We start from the raw sequence: 14,268 nt of genomic DNA, 5'->3' as shown, positions 1-14,268 counted from the left end.
CCCCACTGGAGACACTTGAGTACATCATGTGGGCTGCCACCTCAGTGGAGGGCTGTACTGAGTACAAGATCCCCTGGTATATTTGAAGAAGAGCAGGGGAGTTCTTCCTCATGTCCTGGTCATTATTTATTTCTAAAACAACATTTTTTTAAAAAGGTTATCTGATCATCATCTTATTGCTGTTAATGGAACGTTGTTGTTACATTTTCTATGTTACAACAGTGACTACACTTTAAAAATACTTAATTGGCTGTAAAGCACTTTGGGCCATCCTAAGAACGCAAGACCGTAAGAAATAGGAGCAGGAGTAGATCATATGACCCATCGAGCCTGCTCAGCCATTCACTGTGATCATGGCTGATCTTGGGCTTCAACTCCATTTTCCTACTTGCTCCCCAATGTATCCCTTAATTAATTGAGCGACCAGATATCTGTCTACCCCAGCCTCAAATGTTTTCAACGATGGAGCATCCACAACCCTCTGGGGTAGAGAATTCCAAAGATTCATAACCCTTTGAAGTAATTTCTCCTCATCTCAGTCCTAAATGATTGGCTCCTTATCATGAGACTATGCCCCCCCATAAGACATAGGAGCAGAAATTAGGCCATTCGGCCCATCGGGTCTGCTCCGCCATTCAATCATGGCTGATAAGTTTCTCAACCCCATTCTCCCTCCTTCTCCCCGTAACCTTTGAAACCCATGATTTAGATTCCCCAACCGGTAGAAACAATTTCTGTCTACCCAATCAAACCCCCTCAGAATTATGCAGGTATCAAAGAGATCCTCTCTCATTCTTCTAAACTCCAGAGAATATAAGCCCAATTTACTTCGCCTTTCATCATAGCATAACCCACTCGTCCCAGGGACTAATGTAGTAAGCCTTTCCTGAACCCTCTCCAGTGCAAGTATATCCTTCCTTAAATGTGGAAACCAAAACTGCACACAGTATTCCAGATGTGGTCTCACCAACTGTAGCAAGGCTTCTTTATTCTTGTACTCGAGTCTGCTTGCAATAAAGACCAAGAAAGCCTTCCTAATTGCTTGCTGCACATGCATGCTAACTTCCTGCATTCCTTGTACAAATGCACCCAAGTTTCTTTGAACATCAATACTTACACGTTTCACATCTTTTAAAAAATATTCTGCTTTCTTATTCTTATGAGCAAAATGAATAACTTCATACTTCCCTACATTATATTCCGTGTGCCATCTTATTACCCACCCATTTAATTTGTCTATATTTCCTTGCAGCCTCTCTGTGCTCTCCCTACAGTTTACCATCAACACTAGGGGGTCACGTGAAAAATAAGGGGTTGCCCATTTTATACAGAGATGAGGAATTTTTTTTTTCTCTGAGGGTCATGAGTCTTTGGAACTCTCTTCCTCAAAAGGCGGTGAAAGTAGAGTCTTCGAATATTTTTAAAGCAAAGTTAGATAGATACTTGATAAACAAGAGAGCGAAAAGGATATGGACTGAGGTTATAACCAGATTAGTCATGATCTTATTGAATGGTGGAGCACTCAAGGGGCCAAGAGGCCTACCACTAATTTGAATGCTCACATCTTCCCACCTAGCTTCGTATCATCAGCAAACTTTGGTACATTACTCATGATCTCTTCATCTAAGTCATTAATATAGATTGTAAATAGCTGAGGTCCCAGCACTGATCCTGCTATTCACTGCCTGCCAACTTGAAAAAGTCGTGTTTACACCCACTCTCTGCTTTCTATCCGTTAAGCAATCCTCTATCCATGTTCAAGTACTATCCCCAACTCCATGAGCCCTTATCTTACCTATTAACCTTTTGTGTGGCACCTTATCGAATGCCTTTTGGAAATCCAGGTATACGACATCTATTAGTTTCCCTTTATCTACCCTACTAGTTACATCCTCAAAAAAATTCTAAATTTGTCAAACAGGATTTCCCCTTAGTAAAACCATGTTGACTTGTTCGAATCTTACTATGCTTTACTAAGTGCATTTTCAGACTTCCTTAATAATAGATTCCAGTATTTTCCAAACAACTGATGTTGGCTAACCAACCTGTAGGTCACTGTTTTTTCTCTCCTTCCTTTCTTACTTGAAAAGTGGTATAACATTTTCTAGCTTCCAATCTAATGGGACCTTTCTGGAATCTCTGGAATTTTGGAACAAGATAGCCAGCACATCCACTACCTCTGCAACTATCTCTTTTAAAACCCTAGGGTATAGGCTATCAGGTCCCACGGATTTCTCAGATTTTGTCCCTCAAGTTTCACCATACTTTTTCTCTGCTGATATTAATTTCCTTAATTTCCTCACTTTTTAGCTCCTAGTTTACCTGAGGTTGTGAAAGATGTTATAGGAATTCAGTTCATTCTTCCTGGGGTGCAGTGTATATTGGGGAATCTATCACAGCACTGAAATGTAAAGATGCCTTAGGTAAAGGAATGAGAAAGCAAGCTGGCTCACCAGTGAGAGAGTTACAAATGAGATGATGCAGTGCAAAATCAATAGGAGAAGGAGAAAAGAGGAGCAATGAAAGATCGTCCTTTGTATAAACTAAACTGAAACTTAAAATGGAAGGATGTGATAAAATGAAGACCAGCGATACTGAATATAGAGAATGTAGTGAGAATATGTAAAGGGAGAGTTGAAGGGTTAAAAGTGAAAATGGAAAGGCTTTTAAACGTTAGGTAAGCAAAAAATGTAGGTGCATCAGATGAGGATGTGGAGCAGTTGTTGCAGCTAAGTGTAGTAAAGGAATTCTGGAAAAAAAAATTAAGCAGAGCTCAAAGTGGATAGGTCACCAGGTACTGAGAGAAAAGACCCTAGACTGTTGAGATAATGTTGATAATCATGGCCACAATATTCAACCCACAGCTGTGTAATTTGTACCATTGGACTGGAGGGCAGCTGATATGACACCTTTGTTCATGATGGGAGAAAAGGATAAAGTTGTCATCCATGGTGGCAAGGATTTAGAATAATTCAAGATAAAATTAATGAGTATTTAGAATTGTATGGGTTAATCAAAGAGCAGCCATCCTGAATTTGTTAAATGCAAGTCATATTTGACCAAATATGTACTTTTTTGAACGTGACTGAATAGATCCAGGGGATACAGTAGATACGGTTTGCTATTGGGAGTGTTTGAAGCAGAGATTAATGCATCTTTTAATGGAAATCTGAGAAAGTATTTGAAGCAGAGGAAGGTATGGGGCATGAGATTTAAACTGTTCTAGCAAAGAGCTGGCAAAGACATAATGGATCAAATGGACTTTTTCGTGCTGTGAACCTATTATGGTTAATCTTTATTAAGACCATAAGGTGTAGGAGCAGAAGCAGACCATTTGGCCCATCGAGCCTGCTCCGCCATTCAATGAGATCATGGCTGATCTGACAATCCTCAACTCTACTTTCCTGCCTTTTCCCCATAGCCCTTGATTCCCGTACTGATTAAAGATCTGTCTATCTCAGCCTTGAATATACTTAATGACCCAGCCTCTACAGCCCTTTGCGATAAAGAAGTCCACAAATTGACTACCCTCTGAGAGAAGAAATTCCTCCTCATCCTAAGTGAGTGCCCCCTTACTCTGAGAGTAAGACTGTCCCAGAAGGGGAAGCAAACTCTCAGCTTCTGCCCTGTCAAGCGCCCTAAGAATCTTATATTTTTCAGTAAGGTCGCCTCTCATTCTTCTAAACTTCAATAAGTACAAGCCCAACTGACTCAACCTCTCATCGTAAGAAAATCCCTCCATGGCCAGGATCAACCTAATGAACCTTCTCTGGACTGCCTCCAATGCCTTCTCTGGACCAAAGTTGTTCACAGTATTCTAGGTGTGGCCTAACTAGTGCCTTGTGTAGTTTTAGCAAGACTTCCCTATTTTTATACTCCCTTCCCTTTGAAATAAAGGCCAACATTCCATTTGCCTTCCCTTTTACCTGCTGAACTTGTATGTTAACTTTTTGGGATTCATGCACAAGGACTCCCAAATCCCTCTGTGCTGCAGCTTTCTGCAGTCTTCTTCATTTAAATAATATTCAGCTCCTCTATTCTTCCTGCCAAAGTGCGTAACCTTACATTTTCCCACATTATATTCCATTTGCCAGGTTTTTGCCTGCTCACTTAACCTGTCTATTTCCCTCTGTAGACTCTTCATGTCATCCTCAACACTTGCCTTCCCACCTATTTTTGTGTTATCCGCAAGCTTGGCGATAGTACATTCACTTCCCTCATCTAAGTCATTAATGTATATTGGAAATAATTGTGGCCCCAACACTGATCCCTGTGGCACTCCACTAGTTACAGGTTGCCATCTTAAAAATGTCCCCCCTTATCCCAAGTCTCAGTCTTTTAGTTAGCCAATCCTCTATCCATGCTGATATACTACCCCCAACTCCGTGGGCTCTTATCTTATTAAGTAGCCTTATGTGCGGTATCTTATCAAATGCCTTTTGGAAATCCAAATATGTTACATCTATTGGTTCCCCTTTATCTATCCTGCTTGTTACCTCCTCAAAGAATTCTAATAAATTTGTCAGGCATGATTTCCCCTTCATGAAACCATATTGACTCTACTTGATTATATTATGCATTTCTAAGTGCTCTGCTATTACATGCTTTATAGTAGACTCTTAACATTTTCCCAATGACAGATGTTAAGCTAATTGGCCTATAGTTACCTGTTTTTTGTCTCCCTTTTTGAATAAGGGTGTTACACTGGCAATTGTCCAAGCTTCTGGGACTTGTCCAGAATCTAAGAATTCTTGGAAGATTACCACTGCATCCACTATCTGTGTAGCTACTTCCTTTAATATCCTAGGATGCAACCCATCAGATCCAGGGGACTTATCAGCCTTTAGCCCCATTAGTTTCCCTAGTACCTTTTCTATAGCGATAGTTATTGTATTTATTTCCTCCCCCTCTCTTTTGCCCCTTGATTTAGTATTTTTGGAATGCTATTAGTGTCTTCTACTGTGAAGATTGAAACAAGGTATTTATTCAACTCCTCTGCCATTTCCTGGTTCCCCATTATTATTTCCCCAGCCTTGTTCTCTAAGGGTCCTATGTTCACTTTGGCCTCTCTCTTCCTTTTTATATATTTAAAGACGCTCTTACTGTCCATTTTTATATTACTTGCTAGTTTACCCTCAATGTTTATTTTCTCCCTCTTTATTTTTTTTTTGGTCACCTTTTGTTGGTTTTCTAACTTTGCCAATCCTCTGCTTACAACTAATCTTTGCCACATTGTATGTTTTACTTTCAATTTGATACTATTCTTAACTTCCTTGGTTAACCATGGAATGGTATCCCCTTCCTAGAATCCTTCTTCCTCACTGGGATATATCTTTGTTGTGAGTCATAAACTATTTTCTTAAACATCTGCCATTGTTCATCAACCGTCTTTTCTGCTAAAATCCTATCCCAGTCCACTCCAGCCAACTCTGTCCTCATTTCTTTGTATTACCCATATTCAAGTTTAGCACAGTTGTTTCTGACCCAAGTTTCTCACTCTCAAACTGAATGCTAAATTCAACTATGTTATGGTCACTGTTTCCTAGGGGATCTTTTACTCAGATCATTTATTAAACCTGCCTCATTACACATTACCAGATCCAAAATAGCCTGATCCCTGTTGGATCTACAACATATTATTCTAAGAAACTGTCCTAAATACACTCCATGAATTCTTGCTCATGGCTACCTCTGTCAATTTGATTTTCCCAATCTACATGAAGATTAAGGTCACCCATGATTAATGTGCTGCCTTTTTTACATGCCTTCGTTATCTCCTGATTTATTCTCTGTCCGACAGTATAGCTACTGTTAGGGGGCCTACAGACTATTCCCACCAGTGTCGTCTGCCTCTTGTTATTTCTCCTCCCCATCCATATGGATTCTACATCTTCTGATCCAAGATCCTTTCTTGTTATCACACTAATTCCATCTTGTACTGACAAAGCTACCCCACCATCCTTTCCTTCCTGCCTGTCCTTTCACATACCCTTGAATATTTAGTTCCCAGCTTTGATCTCCTTGTAACCATGTCTCCATAATGGCTATAAGATCATACCCATTAACCTCTATTTGTGCTGTTAATTTGTTTATTTTTCTCTGAATACAACGTGCATTTAAGTAAAGAGCCATTAATTTTGCCTTTTTACCATTTTATCCCCCTTTGACCCTATTTGCTGCTGTGTTTTTGCTGCTGTGTTTTCATGTTTGTACACTCTATCCCTTCCTATCACACTCTGGGTATCATTACCTAAATAGCTGCCCTGCAATGCTGCCATGTCCTTTTGCTTTATAAGTGTACGTATCAACTCCCCAGAACTCTACCCCCCTCTATTTAGTTTAAAGCCCTCTCTACAGCTCTAGTTGTTCGATTCGCCAGGACACTGGTCCCAGCTCAGTTCAAGTGAAGCCCTTCCCACCGGAACAGCTTCCTTCTACCCCAGTACTGGTGCCAGTGCCCCATGAACTAAAACCCATTCCTCCCACACCAATCTTTGAGCCACACATTTAACTCCTTGACTTTATTTACTCTATGCCAGTTTGCCCATGACTCAGGCAGTAATCCTGAGATTATTACCTTGGAGGTTCTGCTTTTTCATTTAGCTCCTAACTGTCCAAATTCTTTTAGCAGAACCTCCTTTCTAGTCCTATCAATGTCATTGGTACCAACATGGATGACGACAGCTGGATCCCTCTCCTCCCACTCCAAGTTCCTCTTTAGCCCTGAAGAGATGTCCTTAATCCTGGCACCGGGCAGGCAACAGAGTCTTTGGGACTCACGCTCACGGCTGCAAAGAACAGTACCTATCCCCCTAATTATACTGTCCCCTACCACTACTACATTCCTAATTCCTCCATCCCCCCTCACTTTAATGGCTCCCTGTACCATGGTGCAGTAGTCAGTTCACTCCTCATCTCTGCAGTCCCTGCTCTCATCCGCAGCTTGCTAGAACCTTGTAAGCTGTTGGACAGTTGCAGGGGCTGAGGCTCCTCAAACGCTACTCCCTGGACCCCCATGCCTGCTTCACCTGCAGTCAAATTTGAATTACCTAATCTGAGGGGTGTGACCACCTGCTGGAGCAAAGTGTCCAGCTGACTTTCACCCTCCCTGATGTGATGCAATGTCTGCAGCTCGGACTCCAGCTCCTCAACTCGGATCCAAAGTTCCTAGAGCTGCAAACATTTACTATAGATGTGTTCACTCTGGATCACCTTGGTGTCCAGCAGCTTCCATGTGCTGCAGCCCTGTCATCGCTATTGTATTTTATCTAATTTATTAATTAATTACTCTAGTATCCCTGCTCTTTACACTTGAAGAATCCCCCGCTCTTTACAATTATTTTAATTATTTTCTTTACACCAGTTTCGATCCTATACTTAATAAGGTATTTTTAAGAAAAAGAGAAAAAAAGACTAGAGACTAAACACAAACTAAAGACCTTTACTTTTATTTGAAAGACTAGAAATACTCAGTAATCCTACTTGCCAATCAGCTGCTCTCTGCCCTTTTTTCCCCTCTTGTGCTCTATAATAGCCTCTCATCTCTCTCCACGCTCTTTAATGGCCTCTTGCCTCTCTCTCTCCATGTTCTTTAATGGCCTTTCGTCTCTCTCCGTGCTCCTTAATGGTCGCTCGCTTTTCTCCATGCTCTTTAATGGCCCCTCATCTCTTGCCTCCCCCTCTGTGCTCTTTAATGGCCTCTCATCACTCTTTAATGGACTCTCTCTCCGCACTCTTTAATGGTCTTTTGCCTCACTCTCCCTCTGCGCTCTTTAACGGCCTCTCTCTCCGCGCTCTTTAACGGCCTGCCTCTCTCCGCGCTCTTTAACGGCCTGCCTCTCTCCGTGCTCTTTAACGGCCTGCCTCTCTCCGCGCTCTTTAACGGCCCGCCTCTCTCCGCGCTCTTTAACGGCCCGCCTCTCCTCGCGCTCTTTAACGGCCCGCCTCTCCCCGCGCTCTTTAACGGCCCGCCTCTCCCCGCGCTCTTTAACGGCCCGCCTCTCCCCGCGCTCTTTAACGGCCCGCCTCTCCCCGCGCTCTTTAACGGCCCGCCTCTCCCCGCGCTCTTTAACGGCCCGCCTCTCCCCGCGCTCTTTAACGGCCCGCCTCTCCCCGCGCTCTTTAACGGCCCGCCTCTCCCCGCGCTCTTTAACGGCCCGCCTCTCCCCGCGCTCTTTAACGGCCCGCCTCTCCCCGCGCTCTTTAACGGCCCGCCTCTCCCCGCGCTCTTTAACGGCCCGCCTCTCCCCGCGCTCTTTAACGGCCCGCCTCTCCCCGCGCTCTTTAACGGCCCGCCTCTCCCCGCGCTCTTTAACGGCCCGCCTCTCCCCGCGCTCTTTAACGGCCCGCCTCTCCCCGCGCTCTTTAACGGCCCGCCTCTCCCCGCGCTCTTTAACGGCCCGCCTCTCCCCGCGCTCTTTAACGGCCCGCCTCTCTCCGCGCTCTTTAACGGCCCGCCTCTCTCCGCGCTCTTTAACGGCCCGCCTCTCTCCGCGCTCTTTAACGGCCCGCCTCTCTCCGCGCTCTTTAACGGCCCGCCTCTCTCCGCGCTCTTTAACGGCCCGCCTCTCTCCGCGCTCTTTAACGGCCCGCCTCTCTCCGCGCTCTTTAACGGCCCGCCTCTCTCCGCGCTCTTTAACGGCCCGCCTCTCTCCGCGCTCTTTAACGGCCCGCCTCTCTCCGCGCTCTTTAACGGCCCGCCTCTCTCCGCGCTCTTTAACGGCCCGCCTCTCTCCGCGCTCTTTAACGGCCCGCCTCTCTCCGCGCTCTTTAACGGCCCGCCTCTCTCCGCGCTCTTTAACGGCCCGCCTCTCTCCGCGCTCTTTAACGGCCCGCCTCTCTCCGCGCTCTTTAACGGCCCGCCTCTCTCCGCGCTCTTTAACGGCCCGCCTCTCTCCGCGCTCTTTAACGGCCCGCCTCTCTCCGCGCTCTTTAACGGCCCGCCTCTCTCCGCGCTCTTTAACGGCCCGCCTCTCTCCGCGCTCTTTAACGGCCCGCCTCTCTCCGCGCTCTTTAACGGCCCGCCTCTCTCCGCGCTCTTTAACAACCTCTCGTTTCTCTCTCTCCGCGCCCTTTAATTGGTGGTGGTTGGAGAAAGAATTTTAGCATAATCCACAGGAACACTTCTGGCTTTTCTCAGCGAGTATCATGGAATCTTTAACATCATAAATGCATTCAAAACAAAATAGTTCAGACAAAATGTTACAATTTACTCTTGAAATTTCTCCTCACCTGAAGGAAATCTGTCTAATTATGTTTTGCCACATGAGACCTACCTGCTGGCAAATACAAGGGGCATCATTTCTGTTCCCTTCTCACAGCTTCTCTACTTTTTTTGTAATGTCCAGTCTCATACTTGATTAGTTTCAAGCACATGCAACATTTCTTTCCCTCAATGATGCCTGTGTGCATGTATCCTCTATTGGCGTTGGTTAAAGTGAACTGAAACAGTTCTGAACAATGAATCCCTCTCCTGAGTTCAGTCCTGGCTGCTCCTTGCTTTTTACCCCTCCTATTCCAATCTTATTCTTCAAATGCCCATCTCATGATACTGTTGTCTCATGATTTCAATTCTATGTAACACTATATTTCCTCCTCCTGTCCTTTTGATCCCCAGAATGCCCTGAATTTCATCCTTTGTCATCTCCTTGAATATGTCTTGTAAGTATGGCATCATCCTCCACGTGTATTCCCATGGCACTCATGTTTCTCCACTATCGTCATTGAATCCATCACCGTTGCTACTTTCTCCAACTGCCTATCTGACATAAAGATCTAGATCAATCCAGTTTAATAGCATTAAAATCAGAGCATAGAAAATAGGAATAGGTCCTTCAGCCCTTTGAGCCTGCTCCGCCATTCAGTATGATCATGGCTGATCCTGTATCTCGATGCTGTACTCCTGCGCTCTCCCCATACCCCTTGATGCCTTTAGAGTTCAGAAATCTGTTTCCTTAAATATATTCAGTGACTTGGCCTCCTCAGCCTTCTGTGGAGAATTTCATAGGTTCACCACCCTCTTGAGTGAAGAGGTTTCTCCTCATCTCAGTCCTAAATAGTCTACCCTGTATCCTGAGACTTTGACCCCTTTTCTGGATCCCTCAGCTAGGTGAAATATCATCCCTGCATCCAGTCTGTCCAGCCCTGTCAAAATTTTATACATTTCAATGAGATCCCCTCTCATTTTTCTAAACTCAAGTGAATACAGGCCTAGTCAGCCCGATCTCTCCTCATGCGACAATCCTGCCATCCCAGGAATCAGTTTGGTGAACCTTCGCTACGCTCCCTCTATGGCAGGTATATCCTTTCTTAGGTAAGGAGACCAAAACTGCACACACTACTTCAGCTGTGGTCTCACCAAGGCCCTGCAGAGCTGCAGTAAGACATCCTTGCTCCTGTACTCAAATCCTCTTGCAGTGAAGGCCATCATACCTTTTGCCGTCTTAACTACTTGCTGCACCTGCATGCTTGCTTTCAAGAACCCCTCCTTAGCTCTCACCAACATCTTGAAGACTGCAAAAAGCTTCAAGCACCTCTGCAAATATAATCAATAGGCATGGCAACTATCTACAGTGCTTGTCATTCATCCTAGTGTTTATCTCACATGCCTTGGTTTATAGACCCACAGCTACAAAAATAGACTCCAACTCTAAAACACTCTGCAGCATGGTGGAAGTGATTCAGTTGTAATTTTCAAAAGGGAATTGGATATATAGTGCAAAAAGGCAAATTTGTAGGGCTGAGTAGAGGAGGCATGATGGGCTGAATAACCTCCGTGCTGAGAGATTCTCTGCTAACACTATTTACTTGTCCTTGGGAGTAATGGATTAATTTTTATTTTTAAATTTAGCAAATGTGTCCTGCAGCTGGGATCTCCTGCTTGTCCTAAGTTCTATGATATTTCCAGTGTTGTGTGGAAGATGACGATTAACAAATAAAGGTTGATCTAGCTTGTAGTTTACCGTCATTTTCCACACTGCCACCAGCTGTATGACTGGCCTTGAAGGGTGCCCATATTGGTGTCTATTCCTCTTCTAGAAGTGGTGTTGCTGACATTGATGTGTGCGCTACCTTTGTATACCACATGGTAACGAGGCCACCAGCTGAGAGCAAAATGACAGTCGACCTTTTGTATAGTTTCCTGAGACCATGTTAATTCCAACAATGTGGAGAATGCATCTTCAAAGAAGAAGATAACACTAAGTATTAATTTTTGCTATATTTATAACCAGATTCTCATTTGATAGTGTGACTGGGATATAATTTGTTCAGTTTGAGACATGCAACAACACATAGTTGATAGTGAGTCAAATTTTGCGTTGTGGGGTATGTACCATATTGATCGTTCAAACTCATCATTCCAAATGGTATCAGCCTTGACTCAGTGGCAATGCATTTCTCTCTATGTGTGGGTTTTAAGCCCCACTTCAGAGATTTGGACACACAATCTAGGCTGACACTTCAGTGGAAGCCAGTACTGTTGGAGGTGTTATTTTTTGGTTGAGACATTAAAGTGTAGTTCTGTCTCAAGTGAATTTAAAGTCTCAAGTGAATTTAAAAGACCCTACAGCATTATTTGAAGAAGAGCAGGGAAGTTCTCCCCGGTGTCCTAATCAATATCTAACCCTCAGCCATCACCACCAAAAACAAATTATCTGATCATGAGCTCCATTGTTGTTTGTGGAACCTTGCTGTGCACAAATTAGCTGCTGTGTTTCTCTGCATTGCAACCCTGGTTGCACTTCATTGATTGTGATCCAATTTGGGACATGCTGAAATTGTGAAAAGTGTAAATAATACAAATGCAGTTCCTATTATTGAACTCAAATTGTATTATTTCTTTGTCACTACCCAATAAATCACAACCACAATTTTAATAGATTTAATTTTAATTGAATTTCATTTCTTTTCTCAATTGGTGGGAATATCTGGAGTCAGTTGAAGTTTCCATGACCAGTACTTTGGTGAACTGATAGAATACTGAACTGCGACCTAATCTTTGCTCTTCCCCCCTCCCTCCCTGTTGGTTAGTTGTCTCATCTCTGGTCTGTGCTTTGAGGGAGTGGTGAAATGCATGATAACAAGAAACAGGAGAACTGTTTTCTTCCAGTAATTGATGGTAAAAGTAAGTTCTCAGAAGTCATCTGTTTCAAAGCCGTAAGTTTTGTCATTGGATTGAGTTGATAATTGGAGGCAGACAAAGAAGAAATTGTCCCATTTTTACTCAAAGGGAACTTGAAGTGCCCAACTCTTGTTACCTTAACTGCAAAGTTTTAGACAGGAGCATATAACTCATTCAAATCTTCAGCATCAGATAAGCCTTATGTATTAACTGCAGCATTCATGCTACTTAGTATCATGATATTTTAAGTTTGTGAAATTTTATAAAGAAATGTCAGCACAATAAATGCTTAAAAGCTTAAAATATGAAGCAAATTATATCTGTAATATGTTCAGACCTAATGTCTTTGTGCATTTCCTATCAGCATTTCCATTGTAAACTCATCTGTCCACAGTTATAAAGTGAACTATCTATGTAAACTTGTCATAATATAGTTATATTGTCTCATCAGTGGGGAGACTGAGGCCCAGGAAGGGCTTAGTGAAGAGAAATCCTCTGCTGCTAAGGGTAGTATTTTGACAGAGATTGATTCCCCTCTAAGTATTAGCATCTTGTTGTCTTTAAAAATGTTTACTCAGCATAGTATCATGATGTAATGGAGTTGGGCAGAAGGGCTAGCTTGCTTCCCACAATCAGAATTTGTAACACTGGTTGCTGTTACTCCTGGCGGGAGGAGGTAATTACAACGTGACCAGTTTACATATGTAGTTTTCATTTTATATGTGGACATAGGAATTTATAATGAAAATATAGAAATAAGGACCGAATGTATGATAAAAATTTGGTCTGAACTGCAGTTCAGTGTATGTCCTTGTCCAGTAAGCACCGCCAACCCGCTTCACCCAAAGACTACACTTGGTCTCAACACCCCATATACAACACTACAGGAAATGAATTAGAAACTATTTAACATCTGTTCTTAAGTAAATTGTACACTTGGCGATCAGAACTTGTACCTGAAGGGGTTTCAATTTGAAAATTTAGTCTGTCTTTGTTTATTTATAGGTTGGGTTGTCTAAAGATGCCCAGGATCAGATGCGCAAGATGTTGTGCCAGAAAGAGTCCAATTATATCCGCCTAAAAAGGGCAAAAATGGATAAGTCCATGTTTGTGAAGATCAAGACCCTAGGAATAGGTGCATTTGGGGAGGTCTGCCTAGCTCGGAAAGTAGATACCAATGCGTTGTATGCTATGAAAACATTGAGGAAGAAAGATGTGTTGCTGCGAAACCAAGTTGCTCATGTGAAAGCTGAGCGGGATATCTTGGCAGAAGCTGACAACGAATGGGTCGTCCGACTCTATTATTCATTCCAGGACCGAGACAACCTTTACTTTGTGATGGACTACATTCCAGGAGGGGACATGATGAGTCTCCTAATCAGAATGGGTATCTTTCCAGAACCTCTGGCACAATTCTATATTGCTGAACTGACCTGTGCTGTGGAAAGTGTCCACAAAATGGGCTTCATTCATAGGGATATTAAACCCGATAACATACTGATTGACCGAGATGGCCATATAAAGCTGACTGACTTTGGGTTGTGTACTGGTTTCCGATGGACCCATGATTCCAAGTATTACCAAAGTGGTGAGTAATATTTACTAACACCCATAATATGGGGATTTTACTGCAGTTAGAGAAATATTAATAGCTGCTCTGTTCAACAGATAATTCAGACAACAGTTCTGACAAAGCCACTGCTGGCGGAAGTGCATCAGAGTGGGTCTTCAGCATGCCTGTAGACAAGGGTTCTAACCTTGTACCTGGTGAGAGGGTCCTTGATACTGTCAGGTTAGGCCACTCATTCCTGTAAGCTCAGTTACATGCAAAGGAAGATCAGAGCGGTGCCATGCTGCTCTAAGGATGAGGACTGAGGCCTGAGAAATCCAAAGATTTCTCCACTACTGAGGACAGTATTTTGATGGTAATTGATTCCCTCTGTCCTCAAGTATCCGCTTTTTGTGGAGTCTTTAAAAGTTTACTTGGCATAGTATCATGATGTAATGGGGTTAGGCAGAAAGGCTAGCTTGCTTCTCTCAAATAGATTTGTAGTACTAGATGCACAGGTCAGAATCCAGCTTAGTATTTACATGTGATTAATTGCTTACCTCAGTATTTGCATGTGTGTCAACTGGAAAGTCTATTC

At 43.3% G+C, this 14,268-nt stretch overlaps 1 protein-coding gene across 1 annotated transcript in view; it reads left to right on the top strand.

Annotated features, from left to right (window-relative positions):
- Nucleotides 1-14,268, top strand: part of lats1 (large tumor suppressor kinase 1) — a 43,813-nt gene that overhangs the window by 18,023 nt on the left and 11,522 nt on the right. Inside the window, exon 5 of the mRNA XM_078541777.1 lies at nucleotides 13,127-13,709. Within this exon, the coding sequence (XP_078397903.1) occupies nucleotides 13,127-13,709 (583 nt within the window). The remainder of the gene's footprint in view (nucleotides 1-13,126; nucleotides 13,710-14,268) is intronic.

This window comes from Cetorhinus maximus, chromosome 5, assembly GCF_964194155.1.
Source record: "Cetorhinus maximus chromosome 5, sCetMax3.hap1.1, whole genome shotgun sequence".
NCBI classification, from domain to species: domain Eukaryota; kingdom Metazoa; phylum Chordata; class Chondrichthyes; order Lamniformes; family Cetorhinidae; genus Cetorhinus; species Cetorhinus maximus.
This window is presented reverse-complemented; position numbering and strand designations above follow the sequence as displayed.